The sequence below is a fragment of the Vulpes lagopus genome, chromosome 3, assembly GCF_018345385.1.
Source record: "Vulpes lagopus strain Blue_001 chromosome 3, ASM1834538v1, whole genome shotgun sequence".
Taxonomy (NCBI): Eukaryota; Metazoa; Chordata; class Mammalia; order Carnivora; family Canidae; genus Vulpes; species Vulpes lagopus.
Genome location: NC_054826.1, coordinates 110,561,581 through 110,584,851, shown reverse-complemented (window position 1 = coordinate 110,584,851; position 23,271 = coordinate 110,561,581). Strand labels below are relative to the sequence as shown.

At 46.6% G+C, this 23,271-nt stretch overlaps 1 protein-coding gene across 1 annotated transcript in view; it reads left to right on the top strand.

Annotated features, from left to right (window-relative positions):
• Positions 1–23,271, top strand: part of CACNG3 (calcium voltage-gated channel auxiliary subunit gamma 3) — an 85,503-nt gene that overhangs the window by 53,349 nt on the left and 8,883 nt on the right. The window contains exon 2 of the mRNA XM_041749715.1: positions 20,243–20,326. Coding sequence (XP_041605649.1) covers positions 20,243–20,326 — 84 coding nt within the window. The remainder of the gene's footprint in view (positions 1–20,242; positions 20,327–23,271) is intronic.

The window sequence follows — 23,271 nt, the reverse complement described above, 5'->3', positions numbered from 1 at the left end:
ATGTACAGCTGCTCAGGTGGTGTACTGCTCAACTCCTGGTGACCCCATTTACATGAACTGCCTTATAATCCATTTGCACATATTTTTTGCCTGCACAAATGAAATGAGCTCTTGCATACTGAAGTGCAACTTTTAAAAAATACACCCCTTTATGGATATCTTTCCTGGTCACCCATATAGTCAGAGTAATGGGTCCCTAATAGTCCACAGCATGATGTACCTCAGTGAATCCAACCCTTCCCACCATAAGTTTGTTTATGATTGGGGCACTGGGTGGCACAGTTGGTTAAGCATCTGACTCTTGGTTTCAGCTCAGGACATGATCTCAGGGTCATGAAATTGAGCCCCACATCGAGCTCTGCACTCAGGGTGGAGTCTGCTTGAGATTCTCTCTCTCTTTTACTCTGCCCCTCCCACTCTTGCTCTCTCTCTCTCCCTCTCTCTAAAATAAATCTCAATCTATAAAAAAAATTTTTTTTGTATAAGCTGTTCCCAAGCTTTCTAGCCCCTACTCTGTCCCTTCAACACTTAGAGCAACCCTCCAAAGATGGCATCATTATACCCATTGTAAGCTAAGGAGCTAAAGCTCAGAGAAGTAGAACTTGCCTGAGGATGAACAGCTAGTATGTGGTAGAGCCAGAAGGCAATCCCAGGTTGCTGTGACTCTATGTTTACATAAAGCACATGATACCGAGCATGGATCACAGCAACTCTCATTAAATCAAGATCATCATAAATATCAACTCCTCCAGAGAGAGATCTTATCTTGGCCTGGAAGTGCAAAGGAAAGAGAACTAACCTTTATTAAACACCCAGGATGTGTCAGGCACCTTCGTAGATGTTTTATATACAGTATTTTTTTTTTTAGATATTCCTTTTTTTTTTTTTTTATTCTTGAGAGATAGAAGGAGAGACAGAGCCAGAGACACAGGCAGAGACAGAGCCAGAGACACAGGCAGAGGGAGAAGCAGGCTCCATGCACTGGGAGCCTGACGTGGGATTCGATCCCGGGTCTCCAGGATTGCGCCCTGGGCCAAAGGCAGGCGCCAAACCGCTGCACCACCCAGGGATCCCTATACAGTATTTTTTTTATTTCATTAATTTATTCATGAGACACACACACACACACACACACACACACACACACACAGAGGCAGAGACACAGGAGGAGGGAGAAGCAGGCTCCATGCAGGGAGCCTGACGTGGGACTCGATCCTGGGTCTCCAGGACCACACCTGGGACTGAAGTTGGCGCTAAGCCACTGAGCCACCCAGGCTGCCCTCTATACAATATTTTATAGAATTCTGAGACAACAACAAGGCCTTTTAGAAGGATATTAGTGGGGGAGCCTGGGTGGCTCAGTGGTTGAGCGTCTGCCTTTGGTTCAGGTCATGATCCCAGGGTCCTGGGATCGAGGTCCACATCAGGATCCCTACAGGGAGCCTGCTTCTCCCTCTGCCTATGTCTCTGCCTCAGTCTGTGTCTCTCATGAATAAATAAATAACAGCTTTAAAGAAGAAGAAGAAGAACTATTTCATTAAAAAAAAAAGATACTAGTGTCCTCAATTATAGAAAACTCAAGTTCAAGCAAAGTAAACCACTCCACAGGAAGTGGTGGAGCTGGAATTTGAACCCACTTCTTTGCTTCTACTTCTAATGGATACAGACTGCAGCCCACAAACCCAAGTGTGCGTGAATGCAATTTCAATCTTCTGGCAGTGATCTTAGAGCCTTAATTTCCTTCCTACACCTGCCTCTTGCCCCATCTGGTACCGCTATCCGGACCAGTCCCACGGGTGGGAAACTCAGACAACCTTGATGCCTCTTGTCTCCCTCCACATCCACCTCCCTGCAAATCTTGCCAGCTCTGCCTTCAAAATACAGAATCAGCCAATCAGCTTCTCCCGCCTCTTGAGCTGCCTGTTACCCCCAGGCTACCACCTGCCATCGGCCATCCATGGTTGTCACCAAGGACTGGGTGGCCCCAACTGCCCCCGGTTTCATACCCCCTCTCCCCCTCCCCTCTGGACCATTCTCCACCCAGCAGGTGGCCTGAGGGTCATTTAAAAAGGGTACACTGGGTTGTATCACTCTCCTGCTCAACCTTCCTCCCCGAGCCCCCACCCCATAAGACCTCAGTGCCTTTCCATGCTCCACTAGTTCTTGTCTCCTCCTCCTCCTCCTCCTCCTCCTCCTCCTCCTCCTCCTCCTCTTCCTCCTTCCTGCTCCCTTCCTGCTCCCTTCCTCCTCTCTGTCTCTCATGGCCCCAACTCATTCCCAACAACGGCACCAGTGTTTCCTCTTCCTCTTCCCCCTGCCTGAATGCACTTGGCCCTGATTTGGAAAGGAGCTGGCTCTTTCCCCATTCAGCCCTCGGGCCACACGTCCCCCTGAGAGACACGCTCCCAGATTGGCACCCCGAGCCCCTCATCCTGCTTTAAATCCTTCATAGCTCTGACCACTGTCTGAAATCATTGGTTTAGTTGTCCTCCTGTTCCCTGCAGGAAGGTCCCAGGGTGCCCTCTGGGTCATGCTACAGCAGTCACAGAGCCTAGAGTGGTGCCTGCCACTAGTAGTTAGGGCAGCTAGTAGCTATTTACTGAGTGACCTGAGTGAACGGATTTCTGTTACAAGCCCTGCTCCATTGGAGGAGGGGACAGGAGCTTCATCACAGTCAATGCCTTTCTCTGAAGGGCACCTAAGGTCTGAGGGGCAGGAGGTGTGGGTGCATCTGGTCTGGGTCATCCTGTAGCCATCATCATCTGCTGAGATAGTTGCCATCCCTGGAGCAAAGCAAAGGATGATAACAGTAAGGGTTGGAGAGCATCCACCAATATATCAGACTAAGTCACCCACCACATCCCTTGCCCTGCTTCATTCCTCCACACGCTGGAGATGAAGCACAGTACAGCTCTGCTCCTGGGGGATGATGCTCAGTGCAGCTCCTCTGCCACGTCCAGCAACCCACAGTCTGCAAGTCACCAGGTCTCATCACTTCATTTGATTCCCAGAGCAAGCCTGAGAGGTAGGAAGGGTAGGGCGGGAGATCTGCATTTCACAGACAGACACCAAGACCAGGAAGGGTCATCTGAGTTGTTAGGTTTGCGGTGCAGGTCTGGGACAAAGCCAATAGGACTTTTTGCTCCAGATCTGTTTTGCTCTGGAGTCCACTGGCTTTTTCAATGGGTAGCCTTTCAGACAGTTGCTGAAAACTGAAACCACAGAGCAGTGATGAGAGATCAAATCCTGATGAATTTATCTGAGACCCTGGATCCAGCCGTGCCTGAATCAGCTCCACCTCCTGGATGTATCAGTAACAGCTGAAATTTGGTAGCTGCTGACTGCCAACCTGGTCCTTTAGGCTGGAGGCACATTCATTCATTTATGCAAGAAATGTTTAAGAAAGAAGTAAGAAAAACTTAGAGTAAAAGGAAGAGGAGCTTTGGATTCCTAAGGATGATATCCTTACTTAATGAAAGAAAAGGGTCCATGCTGGGCATAGGCTGAGAACTCTCATGCCCCAAGAAGACCCCATGGAGGTATTAGGGCCTGGGAGAGCCTGGTTACTGAGCCCCTGCTTAGCTAGTCATGAGAGAGCACACTCAGGGAGTCAGCAGGACCTGCATTTAAGTTGTGGGCGCTGCTAATTGGGCAAGACACTTAACCTCTCTGAACCTCAATTTATACATTTGTAATAAGGTCATAACAAGAGCTGACGTCTTTCAAGTGGTGTGGTATGAGGAGGAAACAGGATAACACGTATCAAACAGTACAGTGAGTAGAAGAGAGAAAAAGAGGCCATGGCAGGATAGCAGTACATGCAGGACTCAGCAGTCAGATTCTGGGTTTGAATCCTGAGTCGGCCATAGATCAGACGGGTCATCTTGGGCAAGTTACTTATTTCTCTATGATTCAGTTTCCTCATCAATAAAATGAGTATATAATAATAGTAATAATAATAATAATACCTATCTAATAGGGTTAGATCTAGGGGTATGTGGGTGGCTCAGTCAGTTAAGCATCTGACTCATCCTCTCAGCTCAGGTCTTGATCTCATGGTAGTGAGTTCAAGCTCTATGGTTGGGCTCCACGCTGGGCATGGAGTCTACTTAAAAATAAATTAATTAATTAGCATATTAGATCTAAAGTTCTTAGAACTGGGCTTGGCACATAACAGAATCTCTCACTGTCATTTTTTATTTCATTATTACTCTTTAATTCATGATTATTATTTCATTATTTCATTTTCATTATTATCATTAGTTATGTAGTCAGCATTTGATATATCATAGAAATTATGGTCCCAAAAAGGTGACCACCAATTTGTGAAAACTCTTCAGTTGCAAACGATATAAACCCATCTCAAATAATCATAAGCAGCCAGGGCTGCTGGCTTAAGTAACTGAAACATCTAAGGACTAACTGACTTCAGGCATAGTGGGATCCAGGGGTCGAAATGATGTCATCAGAATTCAGACCTTCAACACCTCTCAGCTCTACGTTCTTGCCTTGGATTCACCATTGAGCCTGTCCTCTCCGAGAGGAAGACCTTGGAAGCTCCAGCCTACTCTGTAGCAACCCAATGGGAAAGAACGTTTTTCTTTCACAATAGCCCCAGCCAAGCCTCCAGGACTATCTTCCCCTGCACCAACTAGGTCACGTGACCATCCCTGCCTGACTCAACACTCTGGTTAAGGAGGTGGAATTTGTTGATTGGCTAAATCTAAGTCATCTGCCCTCCCTTCAGCCAACCACAGCAGCCAGGAAAATATGGGACTCATTGGTAATGCCCACCCCTGAGAGGACCCCGGGGTTCCAGCCACACGCTCGGGCTGCGTTAGAAGAGAAGTGGTTCCCTGTGGTGGAATCAGGGTGCCCTTAGCAGAGGACAGGAGAATGGATAAGCCTCAAGCAGCAAGGACAGACATACCCTCCAGAGTACTGGTACTGACTAGTGACCTCAGCCTCTCTGACCATCAGACAGGGACATGCCAGGATCGCTCCCCACGGCCTCCTGGTCCAGAACCCGCCTAGCTCATGACCCCTGATGGTAGGCTCCAGGCCTGAGGCTGGCAGGCCATACCCAGGAGACAGGAAGGAGGCATGGTGAATATGCTATGAGCCTGAGCATGCTCCTCAGGAGGAACCATACATGTCTCTTTAAAAAAAAAAAAAAAAAAAAAGCCATAGACCTGGGAGAGGGAAGAGGGTGAGAGGTAAGCCGAGGGCCCAGGCTCTCAAAGGCTCTGGAATAAAAGGAGGGTCTCAGCCAGTGAAGAGATGCCAGCACGAGAAGCTTTGAAAAGAATCTAGATTTGAAGGAAATACTCGATACTCACCCTTTCATTTACTTATTTGTTTATTTAATGACCTTCTGTGTGCCAAGCACTGTAAAGACAGCAGGACACAAGATGAAGATGCGTTCTTGGAATTTATAGTAGTGTAGGACAAACAGACATGTACCTAAACCTATAGCTATTTATTTATAATATGCTCTCCCCCTAACAAAAGCGTAGAGTGCAGTGGAAGCAGGTAATTAGGTGGCATCAGCCTGAAGACATGCTTATGATAAGATCTTACAGACAAGGGACACCCAGGTGGCTCAGCAGTTAAGCGTCTGCGTTCAGCCCAGGGAGTGATCCTGGGGACCCGGGGTCGGGTCCCACATCGGGCTTCCTGCCTGGTGCCTGCTTCTCCCTCTGCCTCTCTCTCCCTCTGTGTCTCTCGTGAATAAATAAATAAAATCTTTTTTAAAAATCTTACAGACAAATAGGAATAAATCAAATAAAGAATGGATAGAAGAATGATCTATGGGGCAGACAGAGAAGAGGTGCAAAGGCCCTGAAGCAGGTGAGATAAACAAAACCTATGCAAATGGAGTGTGGGTAGAAGAAGCTGCAGGTGGGCAAGGGCCAGATCACACAGAACCACACAGGCCAGGTTAACGACTTTTGTCATTATCCCACAGGAAGCCACCTTGTCTGAGATTCCCTCGGATGCAATGCACAGCAGACAGACATTCGAGAAATACTTACAAATGACCTATTTTGAATGAGATGTCGTGGGAGATGTTTGAGATACAGTGGTGCCTATATTCTAGTGAAGGAGTCAGAAAAAAAGGCAATAAATATAAATAATTAGCACACTCACAAACAATCCTAAGCTCTATGAAGGAAGTGACTGGAAGTATTCAAGGCAGACAGAAGAGAACTAAATGCTAAGAATGAGCCAGGCCAGCTCTGCCAATGGCCAGGAGAGAGTGGTCAAGCAGACAGGGCAGCAAATGCAAAAGCCTCACAGACGTAAAACACATGTTAGAAGAACACTACAGAGACGAGCAGAGCAGGAGCCGTGCTTCTCAAACCCCTGCACATTAGAATCACCTGGTGGAGCCTCTCAAAAACACCGGGCTGCATCCAGAAACTCAGATGCAGCTCTGTGGTAGGGTCCAGCCTACCCCTCCTTCTGGGGTCAGCCAGGACCGAGAGCTGGGCCTGGCTACTCAAAGTGTGGTCCACGGCCCAGCAGCATCAGCAGCACCCAGGAGCTGGTTAGAAATCCCAGAAGGGGGGCAGCCTGGTGGCTCAGAGGTTTAGCACCGCCTTCAGCCCAGGGCCTGATCCTGGAGACCCGGGATCGAGTCCCACATCAGGCTCCCTGCATGGGGCCTGCTTCTCCCTCTGCCTGTGTCTCTGCCTCTCTCTCTCTCTCTCTCTCTCCTCTCTGTATATTCTCATGAATAACATCTTAAAAAAAAAAAAAAGAATGTTAAAAAAGAAATCCCAGAAGGGGCAGAAGCTCGGGCCCTCCACTGGAACCCCAGATTCAGAACCCGCCTTTTCACAGGATGCCCAGGCTAGTCCTGCACATACTGAAGGCTGATCTAGAGGACAGCAAGAGGGAGAGCTGAGAGGAGGAGTACAAGGTGCAACAGCAGAGAGGAGAGAAGGGCCAATGGGTTCTGCTCTAAGTGTGTGGTTTCATTCCAAGTGCAACACAGGCACGCACATGCCCTCACCAGCCCACACATATGTAGTCACACCCGCACCGAGACCCCTTTCCATTCTCTGCTTTCCTGGAATGCATTTGCATTCACCTAGGCTAATCCCAGATGCCCCCCCTCCGCTTGCACCCCTACCCCATCACACACTCTGCTGCACGTACTCATCCCACCCAGAGACACCCTGCCACACCTCCATCATACTGCAGCTCAAAAAGACTGGTGGGTGAGAGTGAGCAGGGGAATGGGCAATCTAGAAAGGGACACCCGCCTTCTTTCTCCTGCCCCAGGCCCTGAGCCGGGCAAGGGGCCGGGAGGGAAGCTCAGACGCAGGGCAGAAACCACGATGTCCACAGAGGTTGCAAGGTTACCTTGCAGAACTAAATCCCAGTGTGGTGTTTGCTCAAAATGCCCGAACTATTCCTGGATGTCAGGTGCAGTTAATGGTTGCCATGGCAACCACCCATGCTTAATGAATAGAAGAGAGTAAAAGATGCTGGATAAATGTCAGGGCCTGGGATGGATTTGCTTGGGAGCAAATCTGTTAGCGCTGGGCAGAGCTGACCAGTGAAGGTTGAAATGAGCAGTTCAGAGTAGCGGGAAACAGATCCAGGAGGCTCTCTCTCTCCCTTTTCTCCATTTAGCAGAGTCAGAATGGCGCAAAATGTCAAAAAGCCTGACTTTCTATATACACAGTTTAGCATAGGCTCCAATGTTGTAGGTTTGATCTTGCAACATGTTTACAGAGTTTGTAAGGGCAGATATCTGAGCCCATCTCCCTCAAGAGTTAAAGGATGTCACTTTATTTTTTTTAATATTTTATTTTTTATTTATTCATGAGAGACACAGAGAGGGAGAGAGAGAGCAGGAGAGACACAGGCAGAGGGAGAAGCAGGCTCCATGCAGGGAGCCCGACACGGGGACTCGATCCTGGGTCTCCAGGATCACACCCTGGGCTGAAGGCGGCACTAAACTGCTGAGCCACCTGGGCTGCCCAAAAGATGCCACTAAAACAAACAAACAAACAAAAAAAAACTCTACTGGATTACTGTTATTTAGTGAAGTGCCAAATCAGTGCTAAAAAAATAAACTTTTGGAAAGACAATGCCAAGAAGATGAGAAGACAAGCGATAGGATAGGAGAAAATGTTTGCAAAAGACACATCTGTTGGCCAGCCCAGGTAGCTCAGTGGTTTAGCGCCTGCCTTTGGCTCAGGGCATGATCCTGGAGACCCGGGATCGAGTCCCACGTCGGACTCCCTGCGTGGAGCCTGCTTCTCCCTCTGCCTGTGTCTCTGCCTCTCTCTCTCTCTGTGTCTCTCATGAATAAATAAATAAAATCTTAAAAAAAAAAAGACACATCTGTTAAAAGATTGTGTGGGGTTTTTTTAAGATTTTTTTTTTTTAATTTACTTGAGAGAGACAGAGAGAAACCATAGCAGGGGCAAAGGGAGAGGGAAGAGTCCCCCGCCCCCGGCCCCGACGACATGAGGCCTCATCTAGGGACCCCTAGATCATGACCTGAGCTGAAGGCAGACACTTAACCAGTTGAGCCACCCAGGCGCCCCTGATAAAGGATTGTTAGCCAAAATATACAAAGTCTTTAAACTCAGCAATAAGAAAATAACCTGATTAAAAAATAGAACAAAGACCAAATCAAAAACATCATCAATGAATCAAATAAGTCATAAGTCAAATAAGTGTATGAGATGGTGCCCCACATCATATGCCATCAGGCAGTGCAAATTAAAGCAAGATACCTTCACACATTTATTAGAGTGATCAAAATCCAGAACACTGACAGCACCAAATGCTGACAAGGATGTGGAGCAACAGAAGCTCATTCATTGGGAGCCTGGGTGGCCTAGTCGATTAAATATCTGCCTTTGGCTCAAGTCATGATCCAGAGTTCTGGGATTGAGCCCCAAATTGGGCTCTCTGCTCAGTGGGGCATCTGCTTCTCCCTCGACCCATACACCTGCTCAAGCGCATTCTCTCTCTCTCTCTCTCAAATAAATAAATAAATAAAATCTTAAAGAAACAAAGAAAGAAAGGAAAGGAATGAAGGAAGGAAGGAAGGAAGGAAGGAAGGAAGGAAGGAAGGAAGGAAGGAAGGAACTTATTCATTGCTAGTGGGAAAGCAAAATGGAACAGCCACTTTGGGAAACAGTCTGGCTAAGTCCTTCCAAGATAAATTTACTGCTACCATGTGATCCAGCACTTACACACCCTGGTACTTACCCAAGTACTCTTTGGTGTTTATGTCCCTATAACCTGGACATGTATATTTATAGCCGCTTTAATTTATAACGGCCCAGACATGGGAACAACCAAGATGTCCTTCAGTAGGTGAAGGGAACAATAAACTGGGGTCCATCCGATAGTGGAATATTATTCAGCACTAGAAAGAAATGAGCTATCAAGCTATGAGGAGACATGGAGGAACCTTAAATGCATATTGCTAAGACAATGAAGCTCATCGGAAAAGACTGCATACTGGATGATTCCAACTCTGACATTCTGCAAAAAGGCAGGACTATGGAGATGGTAAAAAGAACAGTGGTTGCCAGGGGTTGGGAGGATGCAGGGATGAGTAGATGGAGCATAGAGGATTTTTAGGGCAGTGAAACCACTCTGTGTAATGGTGGATACGTGCCATTGTATGTCATAGGATGTACACACAAGAGAGAACCCTCACGTACCCTTATAGACTTCATGTGGTGATGATGTGCCGAGGTAGGTTCATTGATCATGACAGATGCCCCACTCTATTGGGGGTCATTGACAGCAAGGGAGGCTGTGCAGGTGTGGGGGCAGAGGGCCATGGGAAATCTCTGTACCTCTGCTCAGTTCTGCTATGAACCTAAAACAACTCTTTAAAAACAGTCTAATGAAGATAAAAAAAAACAACCTTCTGAACCCCACACCTCATTAACATGTTACACACAGGAGTTAGCGAGCAAAGGAGGGGTCCACTCATGAGGGATAGGTTGGAAGTCTCACACTGAATGTCCCTTGAGTGTCAATGTGTCTCTGTGACCGTGAGCTCACAGTGGGTGTCAGGGACTCAGAGCTGTGCGGTGCTCACTTGCTAGAAGACCGCCAACAAATCTCATACATTTCCAGCCTCAGATCTTGTACGAGGGAATCTCTGTCCATAAGCCCCTCACACCTCCAAGCCCATCTTGCTTGTCCTCCAGCCAAGATTTCAAATAGAAGCCACGTTCTTTGTGTGTGTGACGATGACTGTGTGGCACCTGGCTACAGACGGTGGCTCTCAGACTCTGATGTGCATTAGAATCTGAGAGGTGCCTGCTAAGAAGTAGTGGGTTCTCAGACTCTGACTATGCATCCTGTAAGGGGCACAGGAATGCACCCCTCCATCCTTTTCTCTTTTTTTAAGATTTTATTTATTTATTCATGAGACACACAGAGAGAGGCAGAGACATAGGCAGAGGGAGAAGCGATACAGGACTCAATCCCAGAACTCTGGGATCACAACCTGAGCCTAAGGCAAGTGCTCAACCACTGAGCCGCTTAGACATTCCCTCCACCACCACCCTTTTTTTAAACAAGGGCCCAGTTGATTCTTACACAGATGGATCCAACTTCTCCAGGCACCTCTGGAGGAGAGATGTCACCGCCTCAAAGCAGTAGAGATGAAGGGGCCGCAGGCCTCTCCCCCAAAGCCCCTGCCACAGCTACGGCCTCCTCTGTGCTATGGAAACAGGAAGAGTTCTTGACTCCTGTGAGGGCCGACCAAGGCAGGATTAGGAAGGTTTGCAGAAGCTCACAAGTGATTATGGTGACCACCATCCTCCTAGATAATCCACCATTAAAATAAAAACACTAAGCTATTCAATTAGGTAGATAAACACACTTCTGATTTTTTCCCATGTTATTTCAGTGCACTTTGGTAAAAGTCAAATATCAAGTAATTTCCAGTTCACATTCTCTTTCTGTACCCCTGTTTTGCTGGTACCCCAAAGGCCAATCCTGCTCCAGTGCCTATGCAGTTTAGGTGCTATGTTGGGTGCCAGGCTGTGAAGGAAAGCCAGAGGACAGGATGGTAGACCAGAACCACCTCAGCCTGGATGGATGGGGCTCTGGGCTCCGGGACTGGCTAGGACCTGAGCTTTGGGCTAGGCTGGTATTCCAGTTGGACCTGCAGTTAGCCAAATAATTAAGAACCAGGGAAAGCATTTTACCCCAAGCCACCACAATGGGCTGATCAAGCAAAGTGCCCAACACAAGCCTCTTCAGAAATAAAGCAAGCCTATCAACTGGGTGCAGAGAAGGACAGGTGGCTCCCATAGTCCCTTTCTCCTGGCTAAATTTTCTGTACTTGGTTCCAAGACAGGACACTCTCTCCATCAGGCATCTCTCTGCGTGGATGTGGGAGGACTCTGGCTGGCTTGCCTTTCCACCCCCAGTCACCAGCTACTTCTTCAAAGGGTTCACTGTAGCTTTCAGGGACTCCTCTGAGCATGCACTCCATTCCCACCCCTCTGCAAACCGCTGGTGTCCAAAGAGATCTTTTAAAACTATAAATCTGACTGTGTTTCTCAGCTACTTAAAGCATCGTCTGGCTCCTTCACAGACCTGCTCTTCCCCTACTCACCTGTCTTGGTTCCAGAAATGCATTGAGCATCATCCTTCCCCAGGGCCTTTGCATATGTGATGCTTTCTTCCTGGAGAGCTCTTTTCTCTTATCTCCCCATGGTTGGCTTCATCTTGTCACTCAGGCCACCTTCTCAGAGGAACTTTTCCTGTCCACCCAATCTGATGATTGTCCCTCACTGAGTCACTCCCTCCAAGGTTTATTATTTCCATGATACTGAACACTTTGAAATTACCTTTTTCTTTTTACAGAAACTTTTGTTGCATTTATTCTTTGTTCATGGTAGGTCTCCCTGTTAGCATATAACAGCCTTGGGGCACCTGGGTGGCTTAGTCAGGTAAGCGTCTAACTCTTGATTTTGGCTCTGGCCATGATCTCAGGATCGTGGGATTGAGCCCCGTGTCAGGCTTCATGCTCTGCACAGAGTCTGCTGGAGATTCTTTTTCCCTCTCCCTCTGCCCCCTGCCTTGCTCGCACTTTCTCTCTCTAAAACAAATAAACAAATAAAAAATATATATTTAACAGCCTGGAGATCCAGACCTATCTAGTTCACTGATGAACCCCAAGTGCCCACAACAGAGCTTAATGCAAAACAGGCACCTCAGTAGACATCTGGATCAGGATGTCCACCAACGGCAGCTCAGTAACATCAGAAGAGGATGTTTCTTCCTACTGAACTCACTCACTCCTTGGTTCTCTTACTAGAAGCCGTGAGCCGTAATTGTTATACCCCACGTGCTCCATCGTGCTCAGACTGATCAGGTTAGTGCAGGGTCCCCACTATCCAGAACATTACCCAAATCCTTACACATGGTAGGTTGCATGGACAAGCAAATTCTATGTACATTAATGGCCTCACCACTTATAAAACCAGGCTCAACGAAAATACCCTTCCAACCCCATTCCACACACGCCCCCACCCCATGTCCTACCCTGTAATTCAGTCTTTGTCTGGCAGCCTCTCTCTGATCGCCAGTTCTTGTCAAATGGGACAATCCAATGCAAATAGAGGCAAAACGATTGCAAAGTGAGATTGTGTATCTAGCAAAATACACAGAGCTTCGTGGTAATGGACGTGAGGAGTGACGTGCTATGCCAGCCGTGGGTCCCCTGGAGCTGGGAAGAGGGACACCCATTAGCAATGCAAGAAGGAACAACCAACAAAGAAGGATGATGTGCTAGGCACATCCAAGTGATTTGAATATCAAAGGATTAAGAGGAGCTCTTGAGAGAATGATGACGTACTCAAATATTTTTTGCAAAAAGGACCTACTTTCTGATCCTGTTGTGAAAGTCAAACTTTACAATCCGGCTGGGAAAGTGAAGGATTTCATGTGGGACTCTCATGTGATTTTTATCAGAAAAAATTATGTCCTCTTCCCAGTGAAAAACAACACAGTTTACTCTTTTGCTTATCCCAGTGCATAGTTAGAAGAGATAAGACAAAAGAAACATGTTCTTATAAGTGATGTTTTCGTTTTCAAGATGAAAGTGGAAGCACATCTTCAAACATCATTATTTACTATGAAATTAAGGTCCCTACTTTGAAGAGGACTCACCTGACGGGCGGTAGTTCTCAACCTCAGCTGAGCAGTTAGATTCATCTGGGAAGCTTTGAAACTCCAGATACCCAGACGGATTAAGTAGGAATCTTGGGGTAGAACAGAGAGCAGCAGTGTTTTCTAGCCTCCACCCCAGTAATTCCAATATTCAGCCTGTGTTGAAAACCACTGTGTTAAACTCTGTAATAAACACCTGTTTATTGGCTGTTATACCAAGAACCCAAACATTCTTACAGTCGGGCAGTTACTTTTGCTGTCTGAAGTATTCCCGGTGCGTAGACAAACCTGATGTTTGTTCTTTCCTGATTCCTCAAGGCAAAGTCATCACAATGGGGACCTAACAAAAGACTTCTGTCTCTGGACCCAGTGCTCTGGTCTCTAGTTAGCCTTGGTTTTGAGCTCTGAGCTGGACTTTGGGAGTTTGCAATATGGTTGCCCCAGCTGGGCTGGTGGATGTGATGGGTGCCAAGGTCCGGGCACTGGTTTCGGCAGGGTTTCTGGGCTGGACCCGGTTCTGGGCACTGCCATTGGGCTGGATGTGCTGGCTAGGGGTGCCCACCCTCACCCTGAGTACATGATAACTCTCCAGAGACTATTCAGAAGTGATGTCCCTTTATTAGCTTGAGGGGTGCCACAGCCACCAAATTCTGCCTCAGGACCATCAGTGTGGGTTATTTACAGTCCAGAAGAGGCAGATGTGGAGGGTCTCATCTAGAAGGTTCTGCCGATGTTGGAGGAAGGACATTCAGGGGACAGCAGCCCCTCCGAAGGGTCTCCCTTCAGGACTACAATCTTGAGAAGGTCGGGGAAGTAAAGTAATGCTTCCCCACCCCAGTCTGTCTGCTCTGGATCCAGTATTTCCAGACTTAAGCCCAAAAACACTGAAGCAGAGCTGTCTTTAGATGACCCAGAAAAGCTCTATCTGGCCCTTGCCCAAACTTGGCATAGCAGGTGGTTTAGGCTTGTTCTCTCTACAGTGTGACCCGGTGAATCCACCACAATAGGGCCCTCATTCACCCCGCTGGCCTCCCTTCTGTTCCTCAAACTAACCAAGCTCATTCCCACCTCAGTGCACTTGCAGCTACCTCCGCCTGGAGAGCCCTTTCCCTGACTCTTCACATAACTGGCTCCTTCAATTCATCCAGGTGGGAGCCCAAATTTTCCCCACCAGTACCACCACCATCACCACCACCACTACCACCCTGCCCCAAATGGCTCACCGTCTGCCCCTACCCCATGCATGATCACCATCACATCATCCTGTTCTGTTTCCTTCAAAGCCCACAAGGATCTTTTTCATCTCTTTACGAATCTATGAACTCTCCCCAATGAGAATGTAAGTTCTGAGGCCCAGAATCTTCTGCTTTGGCCATTAGTAAATTCCTAGTGAAGGAGAGGGGAGGGAAGGACTAAGGTGGAACCAACCGGTCTTCACAGCCCAAATCTCATACCTGCCCTACCTCAGTTCCCACTGCCTTACCATCTCTCCGCTGGAACCACTGGATCCACCTCCCGGACCAACCACCACTGATGCTCTCAACATCCTGGGTTACTCTGTGTTCTCAAATGCCTTTTCCTCTCCCACTCAACAACACTCATGCTATTGCACACTGCCTGAAGCAACACGCCTCCCTTACTTGACGATCTTTTAACTACCCTTCAGATCTCAACGTAGACATGATTCACTCAACATTCAGTTAACAGAAATCACTCTACCAAGTAACAGGTGAGTGAATTTTCAGGGATGAGGGAAATGCTTTCACTTTCAATCTTATGCCTTTCTAAATATATTGTTTGAATTTTCCATCTATGAACACCTCTATTTTAATTTAACAGGGATTATCGGAACATGGGATAATGGACTGCTTCTTATTTTCCCTGTGATACTTCTCTGCATTGAAAACTATTCTAATCAATGTTATTCTTAAATGTCAGTACCACAATGACTTAATTATCACCGCTTCCTTGTGTCATTTAGTATCTTGGAAGAAGCCACCTGACTGAGTTCTTTCATTCATTCTAATATTTTCTCCAGCAAATTGCCTTGAGCTTTCCAAATAGAGTGTTCTCTCACTTGGAAAAAAATGATAATTTTGTTCTATTTTTTCTATTGCTTGTAACTCTTTATTCTGTTTTATTTCTTCTTGCACTAGAACTGGTAGAACCATGGTAAATAACAGAGGTTATGGTGAGCGTTCTATCTCATTCTTGATTTTAATTGGAATATTTCTAGAGTCTGACCTTTTATTTTATTTAAAGACTTATTTATTTATTTAAGAGAGAGATACAGAGAGAGCACGAGCGAGATGAGCAAGGGGGGGGGGGAATAAAGTCTCAAACAGACTCCCTGCTGAGTGTGGAGCCCAATCAGGGCTTGATCTTGCTAACCAAGCAGGGCACCTAACCAACTGAGCCACCCAGGAGCCCCTCTAGGGTCTGACCTTTTAGAAGGATTTTTGGTTGAGAGGAAGTCCCCTCCCCCTTATGAAAGACACGTTCTTCCATTGTCTGAGCCAGAGATGAACCATTGGCATAATCTTTTCTGTGCAGAAAACCAGTCTACAATTTATTCACTTCAACATGTCAGGAACTCTGCCCTGGCTCTATCTGCCATTCCAGACCTCTTCCTAGGGTCCCAGGATCTCATGGTCCTGGGGTCTGTGTGTTCTCTCCTAGATCTAACATCTGCCCTACCCTGTCTTCCCATCACCTTTCTCCTGTTACCACCAGTTCTGTACCCAGACCAACCACCACTGTTCCTCCTCCTGGTTGACCACATTGCTGGGTTCTGCTTCTTTCTGCCCCAGGGCCTTGGCTTAAACTGTGTTGGGGGCTAGCACTTGTCCCTGTGTCCTGACTTCATCTTTGCAGGATATATGTTTTCAACACCTCTCTTGGTTCTAGCCTCTGCAGTTTGTGGGCAAGACCAACCCCATCCTATTTTTCTTAGATTTACTGAGATGGGGAAATACTCCTGAGAAAATGTAAGTGAGAAGAACAGCATGATCTCAATTTTATAAAACCATTTGTGTGTGAAAGCATGGAGGGGGGAAGAAAGTCTGGAAGGAAATATACAGAAATGCTAAATAGTGGTTATTTCTGGGAGCTGGCAATATGCTCCTTGTATGAATGGCCAAGTTCACTTTTTGATGAGTATATGACTTGTGATGCCAGCAGCTTCGTCTTCAGCGTGGAGTCTTCCTCGGGGAAATTCTTGATTCCCTTTCGTTTTATATTGCTTTTTTAAATCTCATCATGGCACCAATGTGTCTCTTCTGGTCCTAAAATACCTACCAAAACCAATGGTAGTAATAGCTATAATTTATTGAGTTCTTACTATGTGCCAAGAGCTGTACTAAGTGGTTTACGTCATTGTCTGATTAAAAGAGTACGTGCTGAGAATACCGACCGACAGTCTATCTACTCTTAGAGCCTCAGCTAATTCTCGTGACAACTCCACAATGTTGTTATTATTACTATCATCATTCCATAGAAGAAACTGAGGTTTGCAGAGGTCATTTGCCATAGGTACCTCACGCACCATAGGGCCAGGTGGGGAATTTGGCCAGTTGGAAACTTTGTGCCTGGTCTACAGGGGGCTGCAGGTGCCCAGCTGCAGGGGACTGTTTATACATGGAAATGTGGGACAGAGTTCCCCCTCTTTTTAAGAGAAGCTGCAAATGAGGCTTTCATGTGACAGATCCTGAATTTTAAATTGCAGCAGCATATTGATTTTTTTAAAAAATACAACAAGATAGGCATTAAAACACTGCAGGTAAAAAAAATAAAACAAAACAAGCAAAAACACCAAACAAAACATCCCATGACCCAGATTTGCCGTAGACATTATGTCCTTTAGAAGAACCAGCCTGGATTATGTCCTCTGGCTCCTGGAAGGCCCAGCCTCCCCTTTTTTGTGCTACCTCCCAGGACAGGGCTCTTTAGACCACAGATCAGCAAAATTTTCCTCAAGCAGATAGCAAATACTTTTGCCTTTGCAGTTTCTGCCATAGCGAGTCAGCTGTGCCATATTGGGTGGAAGCCGTAAACAAATGGGTACGGTTGTGTTTCAATACAATCTTGTTTACAAACACTGAAATTTGAATTTCATATAGTTTTTTGCATGTCATGAAACGATATTCTTCTTTTGCTTTTTTTTCCCCAGCCATCTAAATATGCAAAAACCATTCTTAGCTCAGGGGCCTGAGAACAGGTGGCAGGCTGCTTTAGACCCTAAATACTGGTGAGACTTTCTCCAGGAGCTTCTGATGTTTGTGGGCTCTAAACTCGAGCTTCCAGCTGACCTACACCACGTTGGGTAAGGCCCTTTTCACAAGCAAGTGCAGGCATGTGTGAGGTTCCTTATTCCCAGGTGGTTGACTGGTCTATCTTGGCAGTGTTCACATATCATCTTCAGCTGAACCTTTTCTTCCTATGAAGAAAGCCTCTGTGGGGCACCTGGTGGCTCAGTTAAGCATCTGCCTTCAGGTCAGGTCACTATCTCAGGCTCCTGGGATCAAGCCCTGCATCCATCTCCCTGCTCAGTGGGGAGTCTGCTTCTCCCTCTCCCTCTGCCCCTCCCCCACTCATTCTTGTGCACTCTCTCTCTCTCTCTCTCTCTCAAATAAATTTAAAAAAAATTTTTTTTAAAAGAAAGCCTTTGTGGTGTATGTCAAAAGACTAACAATAGTTGGTCCCATAACCAACCATTGCCTTTGCCCTGCTGGGTGGCCCCCAGTGTAGATCATGAAAAAACCATTAGCTGATGGGAAAACCACTGGTCCAGTTCATTGCCACAATCAATAGCTGCAGACAGACCACAAAATTATCATAAAGCCATCTGGCAAAGGACATTTCGGGAAAAGAGTACAATTCACAATAGTGGTTAAGAACTTTGGCTTTAGAGTAGGGCTGAGTTCCATTTGAGCCTGCCACTGATTGCTGTGTCCCTTCACTACACCTGTTTTCTCACCTGTTAAAAGGGATCAAGATACCACATAGGTATCTCATAAGACTGTTTTTTTTTTTTAAGATTTTATTTATTTATTCATAGAGACTCAGAGAGAGGCAAAGACAGAAGTAGGCACCATGCAGAGAGCCTGAAGTGGGACTCGATCCAGGGTCTCCAGGATCATGCCCTGGGCTGCAGGCGGCGCTAAACCGCTGTCATAAGGCTGTTTTGAGAGCTATAGAGGATAAAACACATAAAGGTCTAGGATGGCACCTGGAAGGTGGTATGGGCTCAGCGTGTGACTTAATCTAATCTATTATCTAGCTAGCTGGAAGGGAATGGGCTTTATAAACTAAGAGGAGTATGTAAATGGAACTCTAAAATCTAAACAAGAGGGGTGCCTGGGTGGCTCTGTTGGTTAAGTGTCTGCCTTCAGCTCAAGTCATGATCCCAAGGTCCTGGGATCAAGCCCATCATCGGGTTCTCTGCTCAGTGGGGAGCCTGCTTCTCCCTCTACCTCTGCATGCCACTTCCTCTGCTTGTGCTCTCTTTCTCTCTCTCTCTCTCTCTCTGTCAAATAAATAAAATCTTTAAAAAAATAAGATCTAAACAAGAAAAAATGAAGTCTTTTTTTGCATATCAGGGAAGAAATTATGACTGTGTTTCTTCCAAAAATATCCTTGAGTCCGCAAATCTTTTCTCCAGAACCCCTCTTCCTGGTTCTGAATCCATTCTTTGCCTGGTGGGCAAAGAATCAGAACTGAGGAGATGCTTCACATGTTGCACCGCATTTACTGGGAAATGCCTCTGGCTTGGAGCCTACTTATAGCAGGGGTTAAACGCGTGGTACTCATTATTATAAGATAATTATTGACAGAATAATAATGGCTGCCATCCATAGTGCAACAGTGAAAACCACAGGCTTTGAAGCTTAGATTCAGATATCGATTCTTCTCCTCTCCAGCTGTGATACCTCAATCTCATCTGTGATCTGGGTTACCTCATCATCAAATGTCAGTATTAATAGGCCCTACCTCCCAGTGCGGTGGACAGGAGTAAATGAGAGAAGGGATGTAAGTTTTCGGCCCTGTGCCTAGCCCACTGGAAGCATTTAATAAATGCTGGCTGCTATTACGGCACACCTAGAGTTTTGCAAAACTATCTCATCTTCATATATAGCCTTATTTAATCCTTACAGTAGCTGGGCTGGGAAAAAAAAAAAAAAAGGCTAGATCTGCATGATCAGCAGTCCAGGACACCACCCTGCCCCTCCCCTCCACACCATGTTCTCAGACCAGGACAAGAACAATGATGTATAATTTCATGCTGTGTTATGGTGAGGAGTTCTGAAATTGTTGTCATTTATAAGAACTGGCAGAGCCATTAGATGACCCAGAGATCAGTTAATTGGCTAGTTAACAAACACCCACAAGGATTATCAAATACCCAGAATGATTTAAGTCAAACTGATATTGAAGAAAGAAGAGGAAGCAAATGCTGGCAGTTTCCCCAAGATGCACCTGTGCATTCTGTGAGGGAAGGGGTGAGGGGACAGTCCTGTGTCAGATATGAGCAGTATCAGGGACAGTGGGCCACTCCTGAATCTATGCCTGGGATCGACACCTGGGAGTCAGCAGATCTTGACCGGAACGCTGGTTCTACTACGTACTATGTGAGCTCAAGCAAAATTCTTATGCCTGGTTTCCTCATCTGTAAAAGGGAAAACTAGTAGATACGAGTTCCATTTCCTTCTCTTTTTTTCCCTCACCAATTGGTGGTGGTGTGGGGGAGGATAGATAAGAGAAGACAGTCCTCATGATGAATGAATGATTGTGTTCGTAGCTATCTGCCCTTCTCCGTAGATTCACAACATGATGCAAAATCTAGGAAGCAGATTTTCTAGGAAATAAAGTCTTCTGCTTCTCTCTTCCTTTCTCCTGTACTGGTCTCTCATTTGTGCCCTAGGACACATGCTGATGAGCCAATGTATGCACAGCCCGCAACAACCAGGGAAGGATCTTCACGGGGGATGAGGAGCCAGGCTCACCCCAAGGGCTCTGGCTCTCCCCCCCCCGCCCCCCCCGGCTCAAGCCCAATTTGTTTCCACAGGGGCTTTCCGAGGAGTGTGCAAGAAAATCGATCACTTCCCTGAAGACGCTGACTATGAACAAGACACAGCAGAGTACCTCCTGCGTGAGTCCCCACTTCTGGGTCTCCTCTGGATGGGGTGGGGGCGGCCTTGCAGTCATCCAGCTGCCTCTGAGGCTCCTTGGTACCCACCCCTGGAAATGGATACCTCCAAAGGAGCTCCCTGGGACCTTCGCCACTAGGCAGAGACATTCAAGTGATTTTGATATCTAAGTCTTTTTAATGTCAATGAACTAGAAATAGAAGGGGGAAAGTGGGTAAGTCAAAACTGAAAGATTCTTTTTAGTCTGCTTAGGAGAAAAATCTAAGGAGTTTTCAACTAGAATACAAGTTTTCACCTTCCAGAGAGAGCTGAGTTGAGGTGCTAATGGGTGAGGTGCTAATGGGTGAGGTGCTAATGGGCACCTAAGGGGCAAACCTCGGTAGAATAAACGCAAACCCAAATTCACCTCTCTGCAGTTTCAATCCCATTGTGGCAAGGCCAGAGTCTTCCTGGGGTTGTCCCAAGGTTGGTAACCTGGATGCGACATGGGACTGTCACAAATACACACGGGAGGCAGCAGAATGTGGTGGCTTAGTGCAAGGGCTCTGGGTTCTGGTTGACCTGGGCTTTTAGCCCCGTCTGACTCTTTCCTGGCTGCGTTAGACCTGGGTCAAACTGCTTAACCTTTCCATCTCCCAAACTGTCTTCATCTAGTCAGAAATGGAGATGATAACATCATCCACGTGATGGGCTCTTGGAAATTAAATAAGCTCACGCACATTACGCTCAGCCCAGGGCCCCGCGTGGAGTCAATGAAGCAATTAGCTTTGCTCTTTTTTGTTGCACGGGCCAAGCAATAGCAAAGTCCAGCTGCAGGTATGGCCTTGACGTTGATCCGGGCACAGAGGGACCATGGGATTTAGTGTCATCTACGTGTAACTTCTTCAACAAGAATGTGTGTCAGGTTCACTCAAAAGAGAATTTCAAAGGACCGACTAATTTACTCTGAGGGAATGTCATATGCAAGGTTTGCCTCTTTGGGTTTTTGTCTTTAACCACTCTAATAAATAAAAATTTCAAGAAAGCGTCCTGTTCAGATTAGGTTTGTAACTCATAGCCCAAGAATAGCGGTTTTAAAATTACAACCATTTGCAGCCCTGCTCAGCCCTGTTAGTCTGCAGGTGGGCTGTAGGTCTATATGTGGGCCTTGAACCCTATAACCACATAAGTGGTAGTAGGGTCAAGTAAGAAAGTCATTTTTGAGGAAATTTTTAAAACATAAATGTACCATTTCTCTTTTTCTAGTCCTTATGAGATGAGACTACTGGGATTTACCCAAATGCCTCCCAGGATTTGTACCAGCTGCTCAGAAAAACGTGGTATGGGGAACACAGGTCACATTTAGAGATGCTGGCTTTCTATTCGGACCTCCTCTGAGGAATGGCTTTACAGTCATCAGTGGGGTTTTACCAAGTGCCCATCATTTGTCTTCGTTTTTCTTTCCCGCTTTACTGAAACACTGTGTCGTTTGCCCTGTTGGAGGCGAAACAGAGCTTTAACTTCTATTTCACAACTCTCAGCATTGATTTTCAGTTCTTCACTGATTTTCAGTTCTTCCCAGAGGTGGATTGCTTTTCTGACAATATATTTTGCTCCCCTCTGGGAAAGTGCGGTCCTCGCTGCCATCCCACGGCCCACGCATGCTTCACCATTAGCCACAGGACCAGCCAGGGGCATGTTCCCACAGGGCTCTCTGGCCCCTCCAATGTGTGAGCTACCAGCTTCTGTGGTGACCATGCTGTAGTGGGACTGGGATTCAGCACATTGATTTTTCTGCTGTTTCCTCATTCTCAAGTGCTGTCAGGGCAGGCTACAGCTTTGTCATACAGCATAAGGTTTACTGGCCCATCCTATTGACGAGACACTCTCCATGGTGTAGCACTGGACTTAGCCAGGTCCTGCTCCAATGCCTGCTCCGGGTAGAATTACAATGAAACAAGCTGCACCCCCAACCCCTAAGACTTCAACTTAACCCCAGATGGTTTGCAGAGAAGAAACAGTAGACGAAGGAAGACAAGGAAGGGAAGGGAAGGGCGGAGGGGGTAAGACAGTAAAACCTTTTTATTCTGAAGCTACCATGTGTCCACTGAGCTAAAATAAACAGAGTAGATCACACTGGCTTGGCGAAAATGGCAGCAGCAAATGTCCTGAGGCAGGCACCTGCAGCCATGTATCTCATTTGTGGGATAAAGAGTGGGCTCTGGCCACCAGTCAGTTGCCACAGGGTTACTGCAGCCACCTTCACACATCTTATAGCCACACATTTCAAATTTGTGCTTTTATAACCAACCCAGTTCAATAGCTTCAGATGTTCAGATTGTTTCCTTTGGGCATAATCATATTTTAATCATACTTTGGAATTAAAAAGATTTTTTGGCTACTTTTTAAATCAATTATACTCATTACATTGAATATTGGAGCGATTCCTGTGAATACACAATGTAAACGAACGCTTTAAAGGTTTGTTCACATTTGAGTTCATTTGAAACCACTGGAGGCAGATCAACCCCTGATGTTTGTGGGATCCTGGGGTCCTGGGCTGAGGGTCCAAATGGAAACCCATAGGTCATATGTGTAAATGCTGAGAAGTTATAAATAAGCTATGTCCACAGTTGGGCTCATGTGCCCACCTAGGACCCCAGGACCCCCCTCCCCAGGGATACCCCTCAACCTAGGGACTAAAGGTAGCAGAAGGTCCAGCCTTTCCCAAAACTTCACCATGGAAGCAGAAGGATGGGGCCCTTTTATCAGAAGGATGGGGAGGACCCTGGGTCTACCCGGATGCCAACACTGGGTGATTTGGGATGGCTATCTTTAAGCAAGCAAAAGGACGCTTTCATTTTCTTCTCATTAAGAGAATATCACCCCTGCGTGCCCTCAGACCCTCACCCCACTCCTCCATCTCCCCTCCCAGGCAACCCTGTTAGCTAAAGCAGTTAACAGTCAT